General features: G+C 44.7%; 1 protein-coding gene across 14 annotated transcripts in view; it reads left to right on the top strand.

Moving 5' to 3' along the window:
- The window catches only part of PLXNA2 (plexin A2), a 3,799,727-nt gene that overhangs the window by 889,371 nt on the left and 2,889,280 nt on the right, over positions 1-21,076 (top strand). For 13 of the 14 annotated variants that reach the window (XM_068269767.1, XM_068269773.1, XM_068269772.1 and 10 more), the window contains one exon: positions 12,424-12,624. The exons of the other annotated variant lie outside the window; for it this stretch is intronic. In XM_068269767.1, coding sequence (XP_068125868.1) covers positions 12,424-12,624 — 201 coding nt within the window. The remainder of the gene's footprint in view (positions 1-12,423; positions 12,625-21,076) is intronic. 14 annotated transcript variants of the gene reach the window in all.

Here is a 21,076-nt window from a genome sequence, read left to right as displayed (position 1 = left end):
TTCTTCAAATTTCTTAAAGGAACAGGAACCATAATTAACAGTGTCATACTTTCTGGGAATCCCCCCCACAATGGGGATTGGTAATGGGGTTTTCATAATGTAAGGCTTGGTGGTGTATTCTCCACAGTCAGCATGCAACGCATGAGCTGGCGTGGAGGAGGTACACACACTAGCACAAGGAAACAGGCTATCCCTAGTATAGTGGAGGGGAGGACTGACTCCAATAGGAGATTGTGGCGCACAGAGCCGGTGCAGATCTGACAGCCACAAACAATGCTTTCGTTATAACGTCTCAGCGCAAAGTAGCGCTGAGCGCACAAACCAGAACTGAGGAGATCAGGACAGGTAGACAGAATGAACGCTTGCTAGCAAGCGGCTACTTAGCGACAGCAAGCGTCCAAAACCAGACAGACTGGAATGAGGCAGCCAATGCGCTGCGGCGATGGCGTGCCTCACAAAGACAGGACAGGACAGTCAGGAAACAGCAGGATTAAGATAGATGAACGTAACACAGATAAATATACAATAAGTATGTTTTCCTAGCGTATTACAATTACAGCTATCAATGAAACTATTTGTAACGTCTGACTAACATATGTATATATCGGCAATGAACCGATATATGACATAAGCAGGAACGCTGACTAGGAATGGAGTAATACAGGGAACAGGACTCAGAAGGATTCGCTATCTCTTCGCAGAGATGAACGCAATCCACCAACGGTAACAGAACAGGATTCAGAAGGATTCGTTATCTCTTCGCAGAGATGAACGCAATCCACAAACAGTAACAGAACAGGATTCAGAAGGATTCGTTATCTCTTCGCAGAGATGAACGCAATCCACAAACAGAACCAGGAGCAGGGTAACTACCTCAGCACGGGTGGTCACGGTACGCGCAACCTACCAAAACGTGCTGGAAAGCTGACTAACTGCACACAGGATATAAACAGTTCGTGTACGTATACATCAGCGACACTGATGTATCAACGTAACACAAATACAAGGAAAATAATAAACGTGCTGGTATGCATATATATTGGCAATGAACCAATATATGATGCAAAGACCAGCAAAGTATCTTTATAACAAGAAACACGATCGGGGGCTGAAGCGACAGCAAGACTGGCTTACACTGAAGCTATGAAAACCCAAGGAAACCCTGCAGGAAGCAGATCTTTATACTGAGGTCATCCAATGGGAGCAGACATGCAGATTCCCACACAGGTGAATGATAATCAGTCACAAGCTGACAGCAGGGAAAGACAGACAAAGCTATGCAGCTTGCATGGAAATAGATCAGAACTGCCTGAGCTGCAGCACTACTACTTCCAGCAATATCTGCTGCAGCAGCGATCATTACAGAAAAAAGATTAGACCCTCATACCTAATAATGACTCTTCCCAAACAACAAGGAGGTATGGGTTTACCTGATATAGAAAGATACTACCATGCATCCAACCTGGACATGGTGAAACACTGGTGGAATCCTGCCTCTCTAAAACCGTAGGTCCAGCTTGATTGTGCTCTTTTGGGGTCCAACCTAAGAGATATTCTAATCAGCATTCTGATGGGCGACTAAACCCCCCCAATCTGTCTACCCTTCCATTCAAGCATCTCTAATCCTGGGAATACTTTGTCAAAAAAAAACCACCTCACAATAATACAATCCAATGTCCAACTCCTATATCAGTCCTCGAAAACTTCACCAAGGATCTGGATCTCTGTGCTATGTCTACTCCGTGTATATCTACTTGGTAGAAACAACTCAGATATGACGACATATCTCCTCTAAATAGATATACCAGTTTGGTCATTAGACCTCAGCTGTGACATCTCAGTCGCGAATTCACTAACAGCTAACAAGCTTGTGGCTAAAACATCACGCTGCAACTCTCACTGGGAAATTACTAAGAAAATAGAATATAAAAGGTACAGAACTCCCAGACAATTAGCCTCTTTTACATCCTCAGCTTCTCCAGTTTGTTGTCATTCTTACTTAGGCACGTACCTTCATATGTTTTGGCAATGCCCTCTAGTTTCCAAACTCTGGTCACTAGTAGAAAACCGTATCCACAGTATCTTTAAAAATGACTTTAAGCTATCGCCAAAATTCGCCCTCCTAATAAGTGATGATCATATACCGTATTTCGCGCCGTATAAGACGCTCCGGAATATAAGACGCACCCAGGTTTAGAGGGCAAAAACCAGGGAAAAAAAAATATAAACTAAACCTGGTGCATCCATGTTCCAGGAGCGTCTTGTACATGACCTCCCCCAAATGGTGCCCTCCTGTGTCCCCATGTCTCTCCCAGGTGTCCCTCTGTCACCCCCAGGTGTCCCTCTGTCACCCCCAAGTGTCAGCAGCCTGTCAGCCCCCCAAGTGTCAGCAGCCTGTCAGCCCCCCAAGTGTCAGCAGCCTGTCAGCCCCCAAGTGTCAGCAGCCTGTCAGCCCCCCAAGTGTCAGCAGCCTGTCAGCCCCCTAAGTGTCAGCAGCCTGTCAGCCCCCTAAGTGTCAGCAGCCTGTCAGCCCCCTAAGTGTCAGCAGCCTGTCAGCCCCCTAAGTGTCAGCAGCCTGTCAGCCCCCTAAGTGTCAGCAGCCTGTCAGCCCCCTAAGTGTCAGCAGCCTGTCAGCCCCCTAAGTGTCAGCAGCCTGTCAGCCCCCTAAGTGTCAGCAGCCTGTCAGCCCCCTAAGTGTCAGCAGCCTGTCAGCCCTATGTGTCCTCCTCCATTCTGTGTCCCGCTGTGAGGTGTCCTGCTGTGAGGTGTCCCGCTGTGAGGTGTCCCGCTGTGAGGTGTCCCCACGCCCCCCCGTCTATCCTGCCCTCCTGTGTCGCCGGGTCCCCCCCATGTAAGAAGCGGCAGAAGCTTACCTCCTCCATCTTGCCCGCGGCGATTGAAGACATCCGGTTCCTGTGTGCGGCTTCCTCTAGTGCCGGCTTGTAATGACGCGTCATCAATGACGCGTCATTACAAGCCGGCACTAGAGGAAACCGAACACAGCCGGATGTCTTCAATCGCCGCGGGCAAGATGGAGGATGTAAGCTTCTGCCGCTTCTTACATGGGGGGGACCCGGCGACACAGGAGGGGGGAATAGACAAGCGGGGGCAAGGGGGAACGCAGACACAGGCAAGGCAGGGAATCCCCGATGACGGCGGGTCGGCGGTTCGTATCGGCGAGCGTCCATAAGTCGGGGATTCCCTGCCTTTGCCGTATAAGACGCAGGGACTTTTTCTCCCCATTTTTTGGGGAGAAAAAGTGCGTCTTATACGGCGGAAAATACGGTACCTTCCAACTTAAGACCTCCCATTTATCATATAATACTCACTGCTCTATACTTGATAGCATGAAACTGGAAATCAAAGGAAGAAATACCACCTTAACACACCAAAAACAATATACATACAGTGGGTTGCAAAAGTATTCAGCCCCCTTGAGGTTTTCAACATTTTGTCATATTACTGCCACAAACATGAATCAATTTTATTGGAATTCCACATGAAAGACCAACACAAAGTGGTGTATACATGACAAGTGGAACGAAAATCATACATGATTCCAAACATTTTTTACAAATCAATAACTGCAAAGTGGTGTGTGCATAATTATTCGGCCCCCTTTGATCTGAGTGCAGTCAGTTGCCTATAGACATTGCCTGATGAGTGCTAATGACTAAATAGACTGCACCTGTGTGTAATTTAATGTCAGTGCAAATACAGCTGCTCTGTGAGGGCCTCAGAGGCTGTCTAAGAGAATATTGGGAGCAACAACACCGTGAAGTCCAAAGAACACACAAGACAGGTCCAAGACAGGTCAGGTATCAAGTTATTCAGAAATTTAAAGCAGGCTTAGGCTACAAAAAGATTTCCAAAGCCTTGAACATCCCAAGGAGCACTGTTCAAGCGATCATTCATAAATGGAAGAACAGTATGGCACAACTGTAAACCTACCAAGACAAGGCCATCCACCTAAACTCACAGGCCGAACAAGGAGAGCGCTGATCAGAAATGCAGTCAAGAGGCCTTTGGTGACTCTGGACGAGCTGCAGAGATCTACAGCTCAGTTGGGAGACTCTGTCCATAGGACAACTATTAGTCATGCACTGAACAAAGTTAGCCTTTATGGAAGAGTGGCAAGAAGAAAGGCATTGTTAACAGAAAAGCATAAGAAGTCCCGTTTGCAGTTTGCCACAAGCCATGTGGGGGACACAGCAACCATGTGGAAGAAGGTTCTCTGGTCAGATAAGACTAAAATGGAACTTTTTGGCCAAAATGCAAAACGCTATGTGTGGCAGAAAACTAACACTGCACATCACTCTGAACACACCATCCCCACTGTCAAATATGGTGGTGGCAGCATCATGCTCGGGTGGTGCATCTCTTCAGCACGGACAGGGAAGCTGGTCAGAGTTGATGGGAAGATGGATGGAGCCAAATACAGGGCAAACTTGGAAGAAAACCTCTTGGAGACTGCAAAAGACTTGAGACTGGGGCGGAGGTTCACCTTCCAGCAGGACAATGACCCTAAACATAAAGCCAGGGCAACAATGGAATGGTTTAAAACAAAACATATCTATGTGTTAGAATGGCCCAGTCAAAGTCCAGATCTAAATCCAATCGAGAATCTGTGGCAAGATCTGAAAACCGCTGTTCACAAACGCTGTCCATCTAATCTGACTGAGCTGGAGCTGTTTTGCAAAGAATAATGGGCAAGGATTTCAGTCTCTAGATGTGCAAAGCTTGTAGAGACATACCCTAAAAGACTGGCAGCTGTAATTGCAGCAAAAGGTGGTTCTACAAAGTATTGAATCAGGGGACCGAATAATTACGCACACCCCACTTTGCAGTTATTTATTTGTAAAAAATGTTTGGAATGATGTATGATTTTCGATCCACTTCTCACATGTACACCACTTTGTATTGGTCTTTCATGTGGAATTCCAATAAAATTGATGCATGTTTGTGGCAGCAATGTGACAAAATGTGGAAAACTTCAAGGGGGCCAAATACTTTTGCAACCCACTGTATATGGAACAAGAGCCAGATCAGGTCTCGAAACTTCCAACGTTTATATGCCAACAGAGTGATGTCTATAAAAGATTCAAATACCTGAGTTCTATCCAACCTAGATGAGCTCTAGATCCGTGGTACTCCTCCCCTCCCCCTAAATCAGGTACAACTACAAACTATTATAACTTTATTTTCTGCCACGTATGGAGACAGGTTATATGCTTAGACAGCTACTATTATTTAAAACTAGTTCATGGTTTATGTTCGGTTTATAGTTTGATAACAACATAGCTAACAACAGCATATTGCTATTCTCTTAATCAGGTTCGGAGATTGTTTTTATTACCATTGAATACTTCATGCTATCCACTCCTGGTTATTATTCTAGTGAAGGCCCATTCTGGCCTACTGATTTCACTGGAATGTTTACAAACCCGACTATGTCATAGATATCCTCTTCCCGGCTACCTAATAGGTTCTGTAAATGCCTGGATTGAGAGTATCTCAGGTCTGATTGGTCTCTCAGACCCTAATACCGTTCAAGAGATTCATCTGTAACCGTCTAGTCGTGTAATTTGACTCTCCCATGTAATAATGATTTTAATAATGATTTTACTATGTTAATGTCAATACTCTGAACCATTTGCCTTCACCACATTTTCTTGTTTGTTCAATTTTTCAAAGACTCAATAAAATTCTTTGATGATGAAGATTACAAATGCTGAAAACCCTGATGGGTGTCATATTCATATAGCTAATAAAAAGGGTGTGGAGTCTTTTTGTGCACAATGTGGTACAATCATCTAACTGCACTACACTGTGTGACTGTATCAGAGCAAAATACTTCTGAGACTGTACTGTTAAACCTAGTAGATTCCTAAGAGCATTTTTTTTATTTTACTGCATTTGTTATATTATTTATATTATATTATATATTATATATTATATTATTTATTATAGTAATGCGACTTGATGGCTATGTGCCCCACACCTTATGTGCAGTGCTGTGTGGAAAGATTATCAGTGATAGCTGTGAGCTGTGCTTCCCCTCTGTCATCATGGAGCAACACATGTATCTGTGCCCCCCACCAAGCACACACACTCGGTGGGGGGGATGTCCTGCACATGACTCGAGTATATGCCAAGAGACCCACTTTTTGGTCTCAAAAACTTAATTTATATTTGAGTTTATATGGTAAATACTAAATAATAATTTTTACTTCACTCAGATGTTGCTGTTTCACTTTGTGTAGTGAACATGAAATGGCAAATCACATGTATAATGTTTTCACTGTAAGAGTAGTAAGATTAGGGTTACTTTAAATCAAACCTGCACTGAAATTAAATTGTTGAGATAAACAATTATCATTATCATTATTATTCATTTATAAAGTGCCAGCATATTATTATTATTTATTGTATTTATAAAGCGCCAACATATTATGCAGCGCTGGACAACAAATAGGGATACATAGATTGCAACAAGAGGTGACAGACAGAGAGGTAGCAAATGTTAATACAACATAGCACAAGGTTATACATGCAATCAGGGTATAAAATGCGTTTTACATAGACCCAGCAAAACAAGTCCGAGTTAGTCTATGAGAAGGGTGTCATTGCTGGGGTTTCAAGATTAAGAAGGACACACTAAGGGAGGGGGGAGGCCCTGCCAAAGGCTTACAATCTAAAGGGGGGAGGGGACATATTACATGGAAGAGAAAAACATGGGGTACTTACTAATACAGACAATGGTATAGACAAAATATAGAGGTTGGTCAACTTTAGGATCAAAAGAAAAAAGGGACACCGAGAGCCCAATATAGTGTAGTAAGTTGGGTGATGGGTAAATGGAAGTGTATATGATAGATATACTCACAAGTCAGGGTTACCAATTAGGCAACCACGGTGTAGGCAGGCGAGGAGATTAGGCCTGTCCTCACTCAGGATTAAGATGTCACTCTCTGTAGATTAGGAGAAGAAAGGGAATTCAACCCCTCCACCCGGGGTGGATGCTGATATTGTAAGGACAACAGCGCCTCTGAGAGGCGCTTATCGTGACCTTAAGACTGCACTGTGTGTACTCCTGTTCATTATTGCCTGAAGAGGCGGGAATATACCCGCAAAACGCATTGCACTGTATGTTGGAGTATATAAATAAATTTGTTTGTACTAAAACCGACAGTATCATGTCTATTTCGGGGAGATGAGTCCACCACCACCTCCCAAGGAATTTTTTTTTCAGAAAGTGCGGTTTCCATACTTTTTCAAATAGTGGAAGGGTATCTTCCACTATGGCCTTCATCCTATCGAGACAAAGTGCGTGGCTAAGATTTCTTTTGAAAGTGTCAAAAATTAATGTGGGAGTCCTCCAGGAACATGAAATTACTCTTTTGGCTGCTAGACAGATATGCATTAGTAGCTTATGTTGAGAATTTGATAGTTCTGGGGGTCTCAAGCCCAGTAAGACCACCTCTGGGAGTTTTGGGACCTGAAACCTGGCTGTAGAATAGATAACTTGATAGACTCTATTCCAAAACCTGTGCGCTTTTGGACACGCCCACCATACGTGTAGATGAGTGCTCCCCTGACCACATGCCCTAAAACACAGGCCTTTATTTTCAGGGTTGAATTTTGCAATACGGTTGGTGTGAGATACCAACGCATTAAAACCTTGTAATGTGTTTCTACTATAGCGGAGCTGATAGAACACCTTGCTTCCACACGTGCAGCAAGTCCTCCATCTCAAGGGGGGTGCCGAGTTCCTGCTCCCATCTAAGGATGTACAATGGTTTTGGAAGATTCATGGGGGAGGTTGCATTTTTATACAGTAGGGAAAAATGCTAGCACAAATGTGTTCAAAGCATGTCCTAATGAGCAGAGACCCACAGGATTTAATATATTTCTTGATAAAGTGAGAGATCTGCATGTACCTATATAATTCTGTGACGGAAAGCTGTTTCAGGGAGGAGAATGATTTTATAGATTAGTCGGTAACAAAGCTATAAATTGTAGTTAGCTTATTTTGACGCCACCACTTAAAAGCTGCTAAATTCTGAAGGCCAGGAAGGAAGTCGGGGTGTCCCAGAAATGACATTAGTGGAAGATGGTGAGACTGGAATCTACCCTATTTTTTGGACTATAAGACGCTCCGGACTATAAGACGCACCTAGGTTTAAAGGGCAAAAACTGGGAAAAAAATACACTAAACCTGGGTGCATCCATGGTCAAGGAGCGTCCTATGGACCTTTCCTCCCCCTAAGATGTCTCTGTCACATTGTCAAGCTACATTAACCCCTGCTGCCATTACAAACTATACTAAACTACACTTCACTAACCCCTGCTGCCCCCCTCCCCCCAGCTACACTAACCAATACAATTACATAAAACATGATCTCACCAGCCTGGGTGGCAGTAGCTGTGTCTGGTCAGGGTGTCCATGCGGTCTTAATGAAGTGCACAGTAGGATGACATCAGCAGCACCCACGTGATCCACAGTGTTCTTAACCAGCATAGGAGCAGCTTCTGTAATTATATACAATGCTGTTCCTCTGATCTATAATCCCCCCGAGCGTGCCCCACAGCAGCGTGATACACCTGACATTGTTATTAAACACAGGGCGCTTGCTTTGATCTATAATCCCCCCCCCAGCGTGCCCCACAGCAGCACGATATACAATGACTCTAGGGGGCATAGGAAAAGCCGCTGTGATCATTAACAATGTTCTTTCAACTTGTCCAGCGTTAGCCCGCAGCTCGATCCCAGCTGACAAATGATGATACACTTCAGCTGCTATAGCGGCAGCCCCGTTAGCCCGCAGCTCGGTCCCAGCTGACAAATGATGATACACTTCAGCCGCTATAGCGGCAGCCCCGTTAGTGTTATAATTTAAGTAGGCCTCAGTTACTTGGCCTGAGTTTTATGTAAAAGGCTTGTCCGCAGTGTATGCCTTTAAAATCAATAGAGGTTTTGTGATGCAGGCAGAGGCATCTCAGGGTCTGCGTGTAGCAGAGGATACACGCAGATACTGAGAACATGTTCCTAAAAGAAGGCCATCGGCCTACTCTGACCTCCACGTACACCACAGGAACAGTAAACATCGGCCATATTTACTAAACATCCACATTCCTGCATTTAGGTCAAATGCCTCATTGATTATTAATCAAGTAGGTGGGTATGATGACACCACGAGTGGGTCCACCAATAATCTGATCTAGGGGGTGGCGAAGATGATGTCATATTTAACTCTTTCCTAGTTGGTATTAAACCCGGAGTGAGCGATGGAGAGAGCATTCTGCTTCTTCCTTCCGCACTAGCTCGCAAGGCCGACTGGGACCTCTAAGCATGTTCTTCCTTTCTGTAATCTGATATAATGTATGCTGTACATAGGTAGTTTAGTGTAACGTAGTTAGGAAGAAGGTACCTGATTGACTTCAGCAGGGAGTCTAATCACGAGCTTGTAACGCAACATGAAGATTGGCATGGCTAGGATATGATGAATGTAGCTATCTGTATTCCTGTTTCCTGAATAAATAATGTAAACATTGAAGAAGCCTGAGAAAGTCTATCTCCTGTTTGCTGTGTGGAGAGTCAAGTGATCTCACAGTCTGTGAGACGGTGGTGTCGAAGCAAGGTGATATAAGAACAGTTTATAACAGTTAGCCCGCAGCTTGATCCCAGCTGACAAATGATGATACACTTCAGCCACTATAGCGGCAGTCCTCAGAGGCTTCCGTACTAACATTGTTTACTTGCACCCCCGGGTGCAAGTAAACAATGTTGCGGTTTACTTGCACCCGCCGGGTCATGTGATGACAATGCAAGTACGGAAGCCTCTGAGGACTGCCGCTATAGCGGCTGAAGTGTATCGTAATTTGTCAGCTGGGATCGAGCTGCTGGCTAACGGGGCTACGTCTATAGTGGCTGAAGTGTATCATCATTTGTCAGCTGGGATCGAGCTGCGGGCTAACGGGGCTGCCGCTATAGCGGCTGAAGTGTATCATCATTTGTCAGCTGGGATCGAGCTGCGGGCTAACGGGGCTGACGCTGGGCAAGTTGAAAGAACATTGTTAATGACCACAGCTGCTTTTTTCCTATGCCGCCTAGAGTCATTGTGTATCGCGCTGCTGCGGGGCACGCTGGGGTGGAATAGATCAAAGCAAGCGCCCTGTGTTTAATAACAATGTCAGGTGTATCGCGTTGCTGTTGGGCACGCTTGGGGGGGATTAAAGATCAAAGAGAGCGCTGTGTGTAATTACAGCGGCTTCTCCGATGCCGCTTAGAAACAATGTCCATCACGTTGCTGCTGCTTCCACCCCACTGCGGACCACAAGGAAACAAGCATTCGGACTATAAGACGCAGTCACTTTTTTTTCCCAACTTTTGGGGGAGAAAAAGTGTGTCTTATAGTCCGAAAAATACGGTATATCTCTAAATTGAACCTGGTTCCAGATCTTCAAAAAATGTAAAAGAATTGGATTTTTAACAAATTTGTGCTGTGTACTTGAGAGCCATAGTAAATTGCAAATAGATACAGGGGAACAAATTGCACTCTCAATATCGCGCCATATAGGGGGGTGATTTTCTTCATGCCAAATTGTTAACTGAGTGACTTGTGCTGCTTTGTAATAGGTTATTACATTGGGGACACCCAGGCCTCCGTCAGCTGTGAGGCGGAACAATGTAGCTCTTGAGATTCGAGGACCAGTTGTTTTCCAAATAAAAGAGCAGAGAGCTGATTGCACTTTTTTTTGACAAATGAAGAGGGGACAGGTATTGGTAAAACTCTAAAAGCATACAGAAAGTTAGGAAGAATTGACATTTTGATCGCTACTATCCGACCCAACCATGATATCATGTATCACTTCCAACACTCATTTGCGTAACCTCAGGTAAGAGGATTGGGGTAGTTAGCCTTAAATAAGGAATTGTAGGAGTTAGTTAGATAGATTCCCAGATATTTTTTTTATTGTTTTTGGGGTTCCCATTTGAATTCATATGTTTTCTGCAGATCAAGGACAGAGTCCTCTGATAAAGTAATATTTAATGCTTTGGATAAGTAATATTTAATGCTTTGGATAAGTCTTCAAAGGTCAAAAGTACGTCCCAAGATTGGAGAGGGATTCACGAGGGCTTGTAAGCTCACAAAGAATTTTAAAGTTTTTAGATATAGTTTATTCTGTTGGCGCCTCTGTTCTCCTTACAATAACTTTAGGATCAATATTATTTTATAACAACCTAAAGACCAACATTGCAGAGCAGTCTTCCATTTGCATACCTGAATGTTTTCCTTTCCTTTTAAAGTTTGAAGGTTCTCCCTGTGTCCTCTGAGTTTTGTCTGTGCACTACAGGTTTCTTCCGAATCCCCAAAACGTATTGATGTTTATTGGTTCTCCCCAAAATTCTGAGCTCCTCTGAAGAGTAGTTAGTGACATGACTATAGGCTCTGTAAAACACTTTGGAACTTTCAATGCTGGGTAGTGTAAGGGTTAGGGACATCACCTCTGATGTAAAAAGCCAGGGTTTGAAACCTGGGTGGAGCCGGTACCTAACCAGTAAGGAGTCCTTGTGTGAAGCTGTCTAACACCCCTTGGTGGTCTCTTGAGTGGCTGCAGCTCCTAAGTGTTTGACTTTATGAGGAGGAAGGCACTATGTTAATGTGTGCATTTAATTTTTCTAAAAGTAGTAGAGTGTTGTACCGTGTTAGCCATCAGTAAAAGCAAGCAAACCATCCCGATTCAAAACTTCTTGCTTTTCATTTTTCTATAAATAAGTAATAATTAGCACAGGAAAGGCTTTGTATTGCACCTGTTGCTACTTAGATTGCATAATCCTGCTGTTCAGAGATCAAGGTCCTTCTACAGTCCGAATGAAACTGGCAGTTTGCCTAAACTGCCTGATGGCAGTTTTATGCACGAAGTGGGCTGTCATGTGTTCATCACCAGGTAAAGTGATATACTTGGCATTGGATAATGAATGAAGTAAGTTTACACAGGGCTAGAAATTTTTTGTCTGGATTAAATAACAAAAATTAAATATTAAATTAATATTTTAATGTGTTCATGTGTTAATGACTAAGGGCTTGATTCACAAAAGGGTGCTAACTGTTAGCACGGCCGTTTCCGCGCGAATTTTCGCATTGCGCGCGATCGTGAATTTTTGCGCGAAACGATAACGTTTTCGCGCGCAAACGCGAATTTTACCGCAAGATCGATATCGTTTTCACGCGAAAATTCGCGTTTGCGCGTGAAAACGTTATCGTTTCGCGTGAAAATTCGCGCTCACGTGCAATGCGAAAATTCACGCGAAAACGGCCGTGCTAACAGTTAGCACTCTTTTGTGAATCAAGCCCTAAGTATGTGCTATATCTTCATATATGTATTTAATTATCAACTGTGTTTTTTTTTTTGTACTAGGACTGCCCACAGCTTATACCAACAGAAGAAATCCTGATACCAGTTGGGGAAGTAAAGCCAATCACTCTTAAGGCCAGAAACCTGCCTCAACCACAGTCAGGCCAGAGGGGTTATGAGTGTATGCTCAACATACAGGGTGTGATTCACAGGATGCCTGCCCTTCGTTTCAACAGCTCCAGTGTGCAGTGTCAGAACAGTTCAGTAAGTATTATAAAATCAGGTACAACTTAAAGCAGAAGGGAAATTATTACATCATAGCTACCAACTGTCCATCCTTTGGAGGAACAGTCCCTCTTTGAGAACCTAATTCCTCTGTCATTGTTTCTTCCTCATTGTACCTCTTTCAGGACACATGTACAGACCTATGTAAATACTTGTATTTTTCTACTGAAATTGTGTTTAAGTGACTTTATCCCCATCATTTTAATTGATATATTTCTTATTTTCAAATGGAACTATGAATAAAAATTAACCAGGGATAGAAAGGACCAGTGTGGTTTGAATGACAAAACAACATATTTTTCTTATGAAACCTTTATTGTCTGCCTGACTATGGGTGTGTCGTACGGTGTGATTAGGGGTGTTACAGGGGCATGGCTTAAGTGTCCCTCTTTCTTTTCTCAAAACATTGGGAGATATGATTACATTTATTAGGTATTGACAGAATTATGAGAAGCAGATGTACTTGGAGTCTTTGCTCACTCTTGACTGAGTTCGCAGAAAACAGTGTTACAAGAAGCAGGGAAGGTGTCTCATTTAATGCATCATCTGTTCACCCTCCCTGGGTCATACTGTACTCTCCACTCCTACTTTGAAGCACTACACCTTCCAATTCTGCCCAATTCTACTTTCCTTATTGTGCGTCTCACATGGCTAGAAGGTCTCCACACTAAAATATTATGGACAATCTTCCTCTTATAAAATCATCAAAACAGACATTAATTAATCACATTCCAAACAGCCTCCAAAAGTCCAGTTTATGTAATAACGATGGCTCGCTCTCTATCTTTGTTAGTTTCAGACAAAGTTCACAGTAATTATACGTATAGAAAAGCACGCTATGCCTTAGGAGTAAGGGAATGAGCATATGAATCCAACAGTTGACAGTGCATCCTGTCATCCACCTTCACCATGAATTAGTTACACCATCCGTGCAGCCCCCCTCTACTTGAAGTGCACAGCAGGAGAAGTCGCACACCACTGGTGAGGTGCTGGACCAATGTTTGTAACACACAAAAAATTCCAGAAGGTCCGCACACTCTAAAGTGCCATGTCCTGTTTATTCAAAACACGTGACAAACCATTCTACAACCAGTGAGCCGTTTAGGGCCCCCGTAGGGTCCCCTTTGTCAAGGCTACAGCACAGAATGGTGCTCTACTTCCCCTCTACTTGAAGACTCACCAGATCCAATGACCTCATGATCTAATCACGCATACGGGATCAATGGCCCCCTTTGCCTCTTTGGCACTCTGCTCACCTGGTTTACTTGTTACCGGGTACATGGGAGATAAGACTAGATAAAATTGAATCAATTTGGGTTAATCTCAAATTACAGTGGTGAATATAGACTTGGTTTCAGTCAACACAGGCTCAGAACTAATAGAGGATCCATTGGCATGATGGATATGAAATGGAATTTCGCGGTTTGGTTTTGTATTGGAAAAATTAAGGTGGAGTGAAGAGGGGAGGTACCCACTGGAAATTTGAGGAGTTCAATTTTTTCATCTGTTGCTCCCGAAACCTATGGTCAATCTGGATTGCCAGCATAACCAGTCCTTCCAATGCATTGAGAAAACCTGCTCAATCCAGCTCATCCTTAAGTGTTGTTGTATCTGCCGTCCATCATCGAAACTCAGAAGTGTAATCTTCCACTAGTTGATGGCATTGATGAAGGTTCCGGAGCATTCCTTATGCTGTAGCTACCCTCTGGGGGTCATCACAGAGGATTGTTATAGCCTCAAACAGGATTACTACTGTGGACAGGACTGTATCCTTTCTACAAATCCTACTTTAGTGGTCACTGTGGAGAAGGTACGTGAATGTAGTAAAAATATGATTCACAAGCGCAGAAATGCTCGGAATTTAGTGCGGTCTCCTGAAGATCGATCTGGAATCGTAAACAACGGTTCAGGAACCAGTGCTGCTGCTATTGTAGGAGGTTATTCAGCAGGAATCTAAGCCACTGAGACTACTGGGGTTGGAGCTCCCACTGCAGACATTCTCAGACATTTCATTGAGTCAGCCTTCCAGATGGACATCTGGAAGGATGCATCTGTCAATGCTGCCATTTGTTTGTATGGTGTGTTTAACACACTAGCTGCCACAACAGAAATTACTGGGTCTTCACCTGGATTTCAGGCCGATTGACAAATTTATTGCAAGTAATACAGAGCACAGCACAACGTTTCAACCAATGCAGTCTTTATCAAGTGCTTACAGATCCATAGCACAGCAATCACATTTAAGTGCATAAATTAGCATAAAACACATTCATGCATGGGTGGGCACAAAACTTAAAGAGACAGGTTAATTGGTATTGCAAAGAAATAAAGAGGTCTAGGGGTCCACCCTCAACACAAAAGACCATTTTCTCCTTGCGTCCTCCCGGACGGCCGATAGGTTGAGAGAGTACACTGGATACCTATTCCAAGGAAACACAGAACATCATCACATTTACATAATGAAATGCCACCCCTTCAATAGTGAACACCTCTACCAACATTCAGTTTTCACTGTGTTTCCTGATTTCAGGACACAGACTATTCATGGATTAGGGGTCTCCTTGTGCTGCAGTCGTGAAGGACTCTTATCCCTCAGCTTCTGCCGGTGGGATACACTGATCAGGTGCTATTGGCGCGTTGGGGGCAATGGCAAGCACAGGTGAAACGCTGGTTGGCTTACCTTGTGGGTTTGAGAGGCAGAACGGCTGTGGCAGGCTCTGTCCGTCCCCGACCATGATGGCTCTCACTGCAGGGAGTGTTGGCATCCTGGAGCTCCGTGTGCGCAGTAGCGCGCGCTTCCTTGTGTGATGTAGGTCCGCCGGAAGTGACGCAGGGGCGCCTCCTCCATTATCGCCGGGCAGAGCTGGGCTTCTCCGCTGACTCCAGGCGTCCTGATGGTCTCTGTAACAGAGACGGGGAGCAAATCAAGGGGCCCCTCAGCCACTCCAGAACACAAGGCAGGGTCTCGGGTGACTGCAATCACCGCCAGCAGACTCATGCCAATAGCCAATATGGCGGAGGCAGTTTCAAGGGGGGCGGAGTCGGCAAGAGGCAGTCTATTTAAGGACTGTGCTCCAAAGAAAAAGGGTTCTCAGGGAAAATGGAGCAGGCAAGCATTCCCCGGCAGAACCTCCAAAGAAAACTGCTGCAGGATCCACAACAGCTATTCCTCTGGCAGCAGGACAGGTATTATCACCCTTTCTCACCAGATGCAGGTAACACTGGTAAGGAAGTGGGTGTTTTGATTACTAATATACATTTATTTCTTTGCTGTGTTGAATTGTAGGCTAAACCAGAGGATAAGCTGCCATCTTTAAAACACAAGAACAAGTCTAAAAGATGCAATGGTTGTGATACGGGGGCACTAAAAGAGACTCTGAAGCCAGAATAAAACTCACTTTTTCCCTTATATTCAGCAGGGGCATGTTTGCCCCTGCTAAAACACAGCTATCCCGCGGCAGAACGGGAGTTCTTTACCACCCAAATCCCACCCTGCAAAATCCACAACCAACTTGGTCGTAGATTTTGCTGCTCATGGAGGCAGAGCTATGAGCTGTAGCTCTGCCCCATGCGCATCTATCAGCGGCGGATCTCCGCCTCTCCCCGCCCCTCTCAGTGAAGGAAGAGGGAGATGGGCAGGGAGAGGCAGTGATCAGCACTGATAGACGCGCTGAGAGACAGGGCTGCGGCCGTTAGCTCTGCCTCAAGCAGGAAGCGCTCCCCGCACAGCACGGAGGGGATTTGGGGGGTAAAGGACCCCCGTTCTGCCGCGGGATAGCGGCGTTTTAGCAGGGGCAAACATGCCCCTGCTGAATATAAGGGAAAAAGCGAGTTTTATTCTCGCTTCAGACTCTCTTTAAAGATCCCTTAGATTAGAAGGTAGAGATTAATTCTAAGTGGGCTTGGGAGGCTATTTCCTGCATATTCAAGCTGGCTATTTCTGCGGTGTGCGTATCAAGGAACCTTATTTCTTGGGTTGATGAGTTGCAGGAACTCATAACCATAGGATCCCCTCAGGAACAACTTTTAGAAGCCATTCCTATCATTGCTAGGGCCCTAGCCTTTATTGCAGATGCGGCTGTGGAGACTCTTAGGGCCCGTTCTCACCTGAGCGGGATTCGAGCGATTCCCGCTCACGGTAAACCGCTAGCAGTTCTGCAAGAACCGCTACACAATGTAGCGAGTGGCAGTGTTCTTACTGCCGCGGTTGCGGTTAGCGATAACTGCAACCGCGCTGCATGCAGCGGTTTGCCGGCGACGAGCGTTCTGCGATTAGCAATCGTGATTAGCGTGCACAGCACGCTAATCACGATCGCTCCAAAACCACCGCAGTGTCCAGCGATTTTTCCGCGCTAATGGCAGGAAAATCACTCCCGCAAAACGCCGGCGGTAATCGCCGGCGTTGTGCGATTGCAGATGTGAACGGGCCCTTAGGGCAGCTGCAAAAGCTGTTGCCCTGTTAAACTCCATTCGCAGAGTAATATGGCTCAGGACATGGGAAAGTGATTTTACCTCAAAAAGTCGCTTGTGTGCCATGCAATTTGAAGGGGATCTGCTGTTTGGAAAAGGATTAGAAACGGTTCTTTCAAGGTCCACGGATAGACGCAACAAATTTCCAGATAAAAGGAAAAAACTCCCAGCTAGAAGATTCTTTCGGGGCAGGGGATTCTCGCAGGCCAGAGGTAGAGGCCAGGAGATAGAACATAAAACTTCTTTCCCTAGGGGTAGGGGCAGAGGAAGTGTCACTCCTTCCAAACCCCAAGCCCCTGGAACAAAGGACAATAAATGACATTGACAACAAAGTGGAGGGAAGATTAATGTTTTTTCTGGAAAATTGGAAACAGATTTCCCAAAGCAGTTGCATTCTGAAATTGATAGAACAGGGTTACAAGCTGGAGTTCAGAGAACTTCCCCCTACAAAATTTTGCTTAACAAGAAGTCCCAAAAATTGAGAAATCAGGCTTTAAAGCAGGCTGTTACTTCCCTATTTGAACAGAACGTCGTGTGTCGCGTCCCGCCCGAAGAAAAGGCGAGGGGGTTTTACTCCCATATTTTTGTTGTTTTAAAACCGTCAGGAAAATATCGGTTGATAATAAATTTAAGTCAGCTAAATTTATTTCTGAGAGAAAAAAAGTTCAAAATGGAAAGCATTTATTCGGTAAGGAATCTTTTGTTTCCCCTGGTGTGGATGGCGACAATAGATTTGCAGGACGCTTATCTGCATGTGCCATTCATCCAGAACACCAAAGGTTCCTGAGATTCGCCTTAAGGTTCGGCGACACGGTTTGCCACTACAGTTTCGAGCCCTGCTATTTGGGCTGGCGGCATCTCCTCAAATTTTTACAAAGGTGATAGCGGAAGTAACAGCCTACTTACATCAGGCTGTTACATAAGAGTCGTCCCTTATTTGGACGATTTTTTTATTTTAGCACAGCCAAGGATAGATTTAGAGAAGGATCAACATCTATCCCTTTAAATTTTGAAGTTTCTTCTGGAAAATAAGCTGGGAAAAATCCAATCTCAGTCCTTCCCAGAGAACGACATTCTAGGTTACGTTTTGGATACAATACACAAAAGGATTGTATTGCCTCCCGAAAAAATAGACAACATTTCAAGAAAGGTTTCCGCAGTACTTTCAGCTCCTAAGATTTCGTTAAGAGAAATTATGTCCATGCTGGGGGTCAATGTCCTCCACGATCCCAGCAGTTCAATGGGCGCAATCTCATTCAAGAATGCTCCAACAATGGTTTCTTCAGAATGGGGGAAGAGATAAAGCGATGTGGGATCACAAGAGAGGCTTAGACCAAAGAGTAAAGGACTCTCTTCTTTGGTGGTTAAATGTACAAAACCTGTCACAGGGTCGGCCTTGGGTGATAGACAAAGTTGTCCGCATCACCACAGATGCCAGTGCTTGGGGATGGGAAGCTCACATCCCAGGCTTTCAGGTCCAGGGGAGGTGGCTGGACAGTATGGCAGAGAAATCCTCAAACTACAGGGAGTTGGCAGCAGTAAAGGAAGCACTTCTAAAGCTAGCAGGACAGATTACAGGTTACCATGTAAATGTTTTATCAGACAGTATGGTAACAGTGTCGTATCTAAACAAATAAGGGGGCCCCAGGGCCCCAGACCTTCTTTTTCTTTCCTTAGAAATTATGGCTTGGGCAGAAACGCATCTGAGATCGATTTCTGCCACACACATAAAGGGGACACTAAACAGAGTAGCGGACAGTTTGAGCAGGACTCCAATTCTAGAGGCAGAGTGGGAGTTGTGCCAGGAGGTCTTCCAACTCGTCACTCAGAAGTGGGGGATACCCAAATTAGACCTTTTTGCTTTTCCGGGAAACCAAAAGGTTCCGGACTTTTGTTCGCTTCACTCATCTTCACCAATTCACAGATTAGACCCCCTTCAAGTTTCCTGGGGGAAGGGTTACTTTATGCATTTCCCCCGTTCAATCTCCTGTCAAAAGTAGTGCAGAAGATTCAACTAGAACAGGCTACAGTAATTCTGATCACTCCCTGGTGGCCAAAACGGTCATGGTTTCCGATAGTCAGAGCACTGTCCATGGAGGACCCAGTGTATCTTCCGATTCAGAGGGACTTGCTCTCACAAAAAGGGCTGTTACATCCCAACCCACAAATTCTAACGCTCACAGCATGGATCCTGAAAAGGAACTCTTAATCAGTAAAGGGTTTTCAGAAAAGGTAATCAGCACACTTTTAAACTGCAGAAAGGAGGTAACCAAGAAAATTTACGGAAAGGTGTGGAAATTCTTTGTGGGTTGGAAGGAAAGGAAAGGGATTTCTGAAGATAATAATAGTGTTGCTATAATCTTAGAATTTTTACAGGATAGGATAGACATGCATCTGGCAGTGAGCACAATTAAAGTTCAAATAGCAGTGCTATCTTTATTTTTAGATATAACACACACACACCACTTCAGATCTTTCAGTTGCATTGATAGAAGTGTCGACCTACGGGAGATTCAAATTGGTCTTTAGATTTTTCAGATTTCTCTGCCTTGTATGTTCTGATACTGCTCCTATGCTCATTTAATTGTGTCCTAATTAGAGATGGCCAGAACAGTTCGCCATAGAGTTGGCCGGCGGTGGTTTCGTGTTCGCGGAGAACCTCAAACTTTTCCGGAAGTTTGGTTCGCCCCATAATGCACCATTAGGGTCAACTTTGACCCTTTACATCACAGTCAGCAGGCACATTGTAGACAATCAGGCTACACTCCCTCCTGGAGCCACTCCCCCATTATAAAAAGCAGGCACTGCCAGCCATTTTACTCACTTGTGTGCCTGCAATAAATAGAGAAGGGACAGCTGCTGCTGCTGCTGCTGCAGACTCTCATATGGAAAGATTAGTTAGGCTCTTGTAGGCTTGTTAGCTTGTTCCTTGCTGATTTTTATTGCTAAAATAGCAACAGCTCTTTTGAGAGCTAATCTTGTTCTTGTGATCTATTTTTTTTCTGTGTGTCCCACTGAAACTTGTGTTGCATAAACAGCCTTGATAATTCATACTGTTGTGTGCCACTGCCAGGCCCAGCACATTCAGTGACTACCTGTGTGTGTGACAGGTGCACATTGTAATACCCATTACTGCATATACCTACCTACCTAGCTGTTGTTCACAGTGCACCCACCCACCTACCTACGTGAGTTGAGCGCACGCAGTGTCACTGTGCCTGTCCACTACCTGTGTGTGTGTGACAGGTACACATTGTAATACCCATTGCTGCATATACCTACCTACTTGTTGTTCACAGTGCACCCACCTACCTACAAGAGTTGAGTGCACGCAGTGTCACTGTGCCTGTCCGCTACCTTTCTGTCTGTGACAGGTGCACATTGTAATACTCATTACTGCATATACCTACCTATCTGTTATTCACAGTGCACCCACCTACCTATGTGAGTTGAGCGCATGCAGTGTCACTGTGCCTGTCCGGTACCTGTCTGTGTGTGACAGGTGCAAATTGTAATACCCATCACCGCATATACCTACCTACCTGTTGTTCACAGTGCACCCACCCACCTACCTACGTGAGTTGAGCGCACGCAGTGTCACTGTGCCTGTCCGCTACCTGTCTGTGTGTGACAGGTGCACATTGTAATACCCATCATTGCATATACCTACCTACCTGTTGTTCACAGTGCACCCACCCACCTACTTACGTGAGTTGAGCGCACACAATGTCACTGTGCCTGTCCGCTACCTGTCTGTGTGTGACAGGTGCACATTGTAATACCCATCACCATCTGAGGCCAGATGAATATAAGCTAATGCAAAAGCTATGGGTGGGCACAGTAATTGGGGCTCCTGCTAAAGGCAGAAAATCGGGGACACTGTTTTTGCTTAACAAATCATTACAATGTAAAATCATCCAACAGAAGTCGGGTGAATTAAAGGGGAGATGGATACAATTAG

The sequence above is a fragment of the Hyperolius riggenbachi genome, chromosome 2 (genome assembly GCF_040937935.1).
Source record: "Hyperolius riggenbachi isolate aHypRig1 chromosome 2, aHypRig1.pri, whole genome shotgun sequence".
NCBI lineage: Eukaryota > Metazoa > Chordata > Amphibia > Anura > Hyperoliidae > Hyperolius > Hyperolius riggenbachi.
This window is presented reverse-complemented; position numbering and strand designations above follow the sequence as displayed.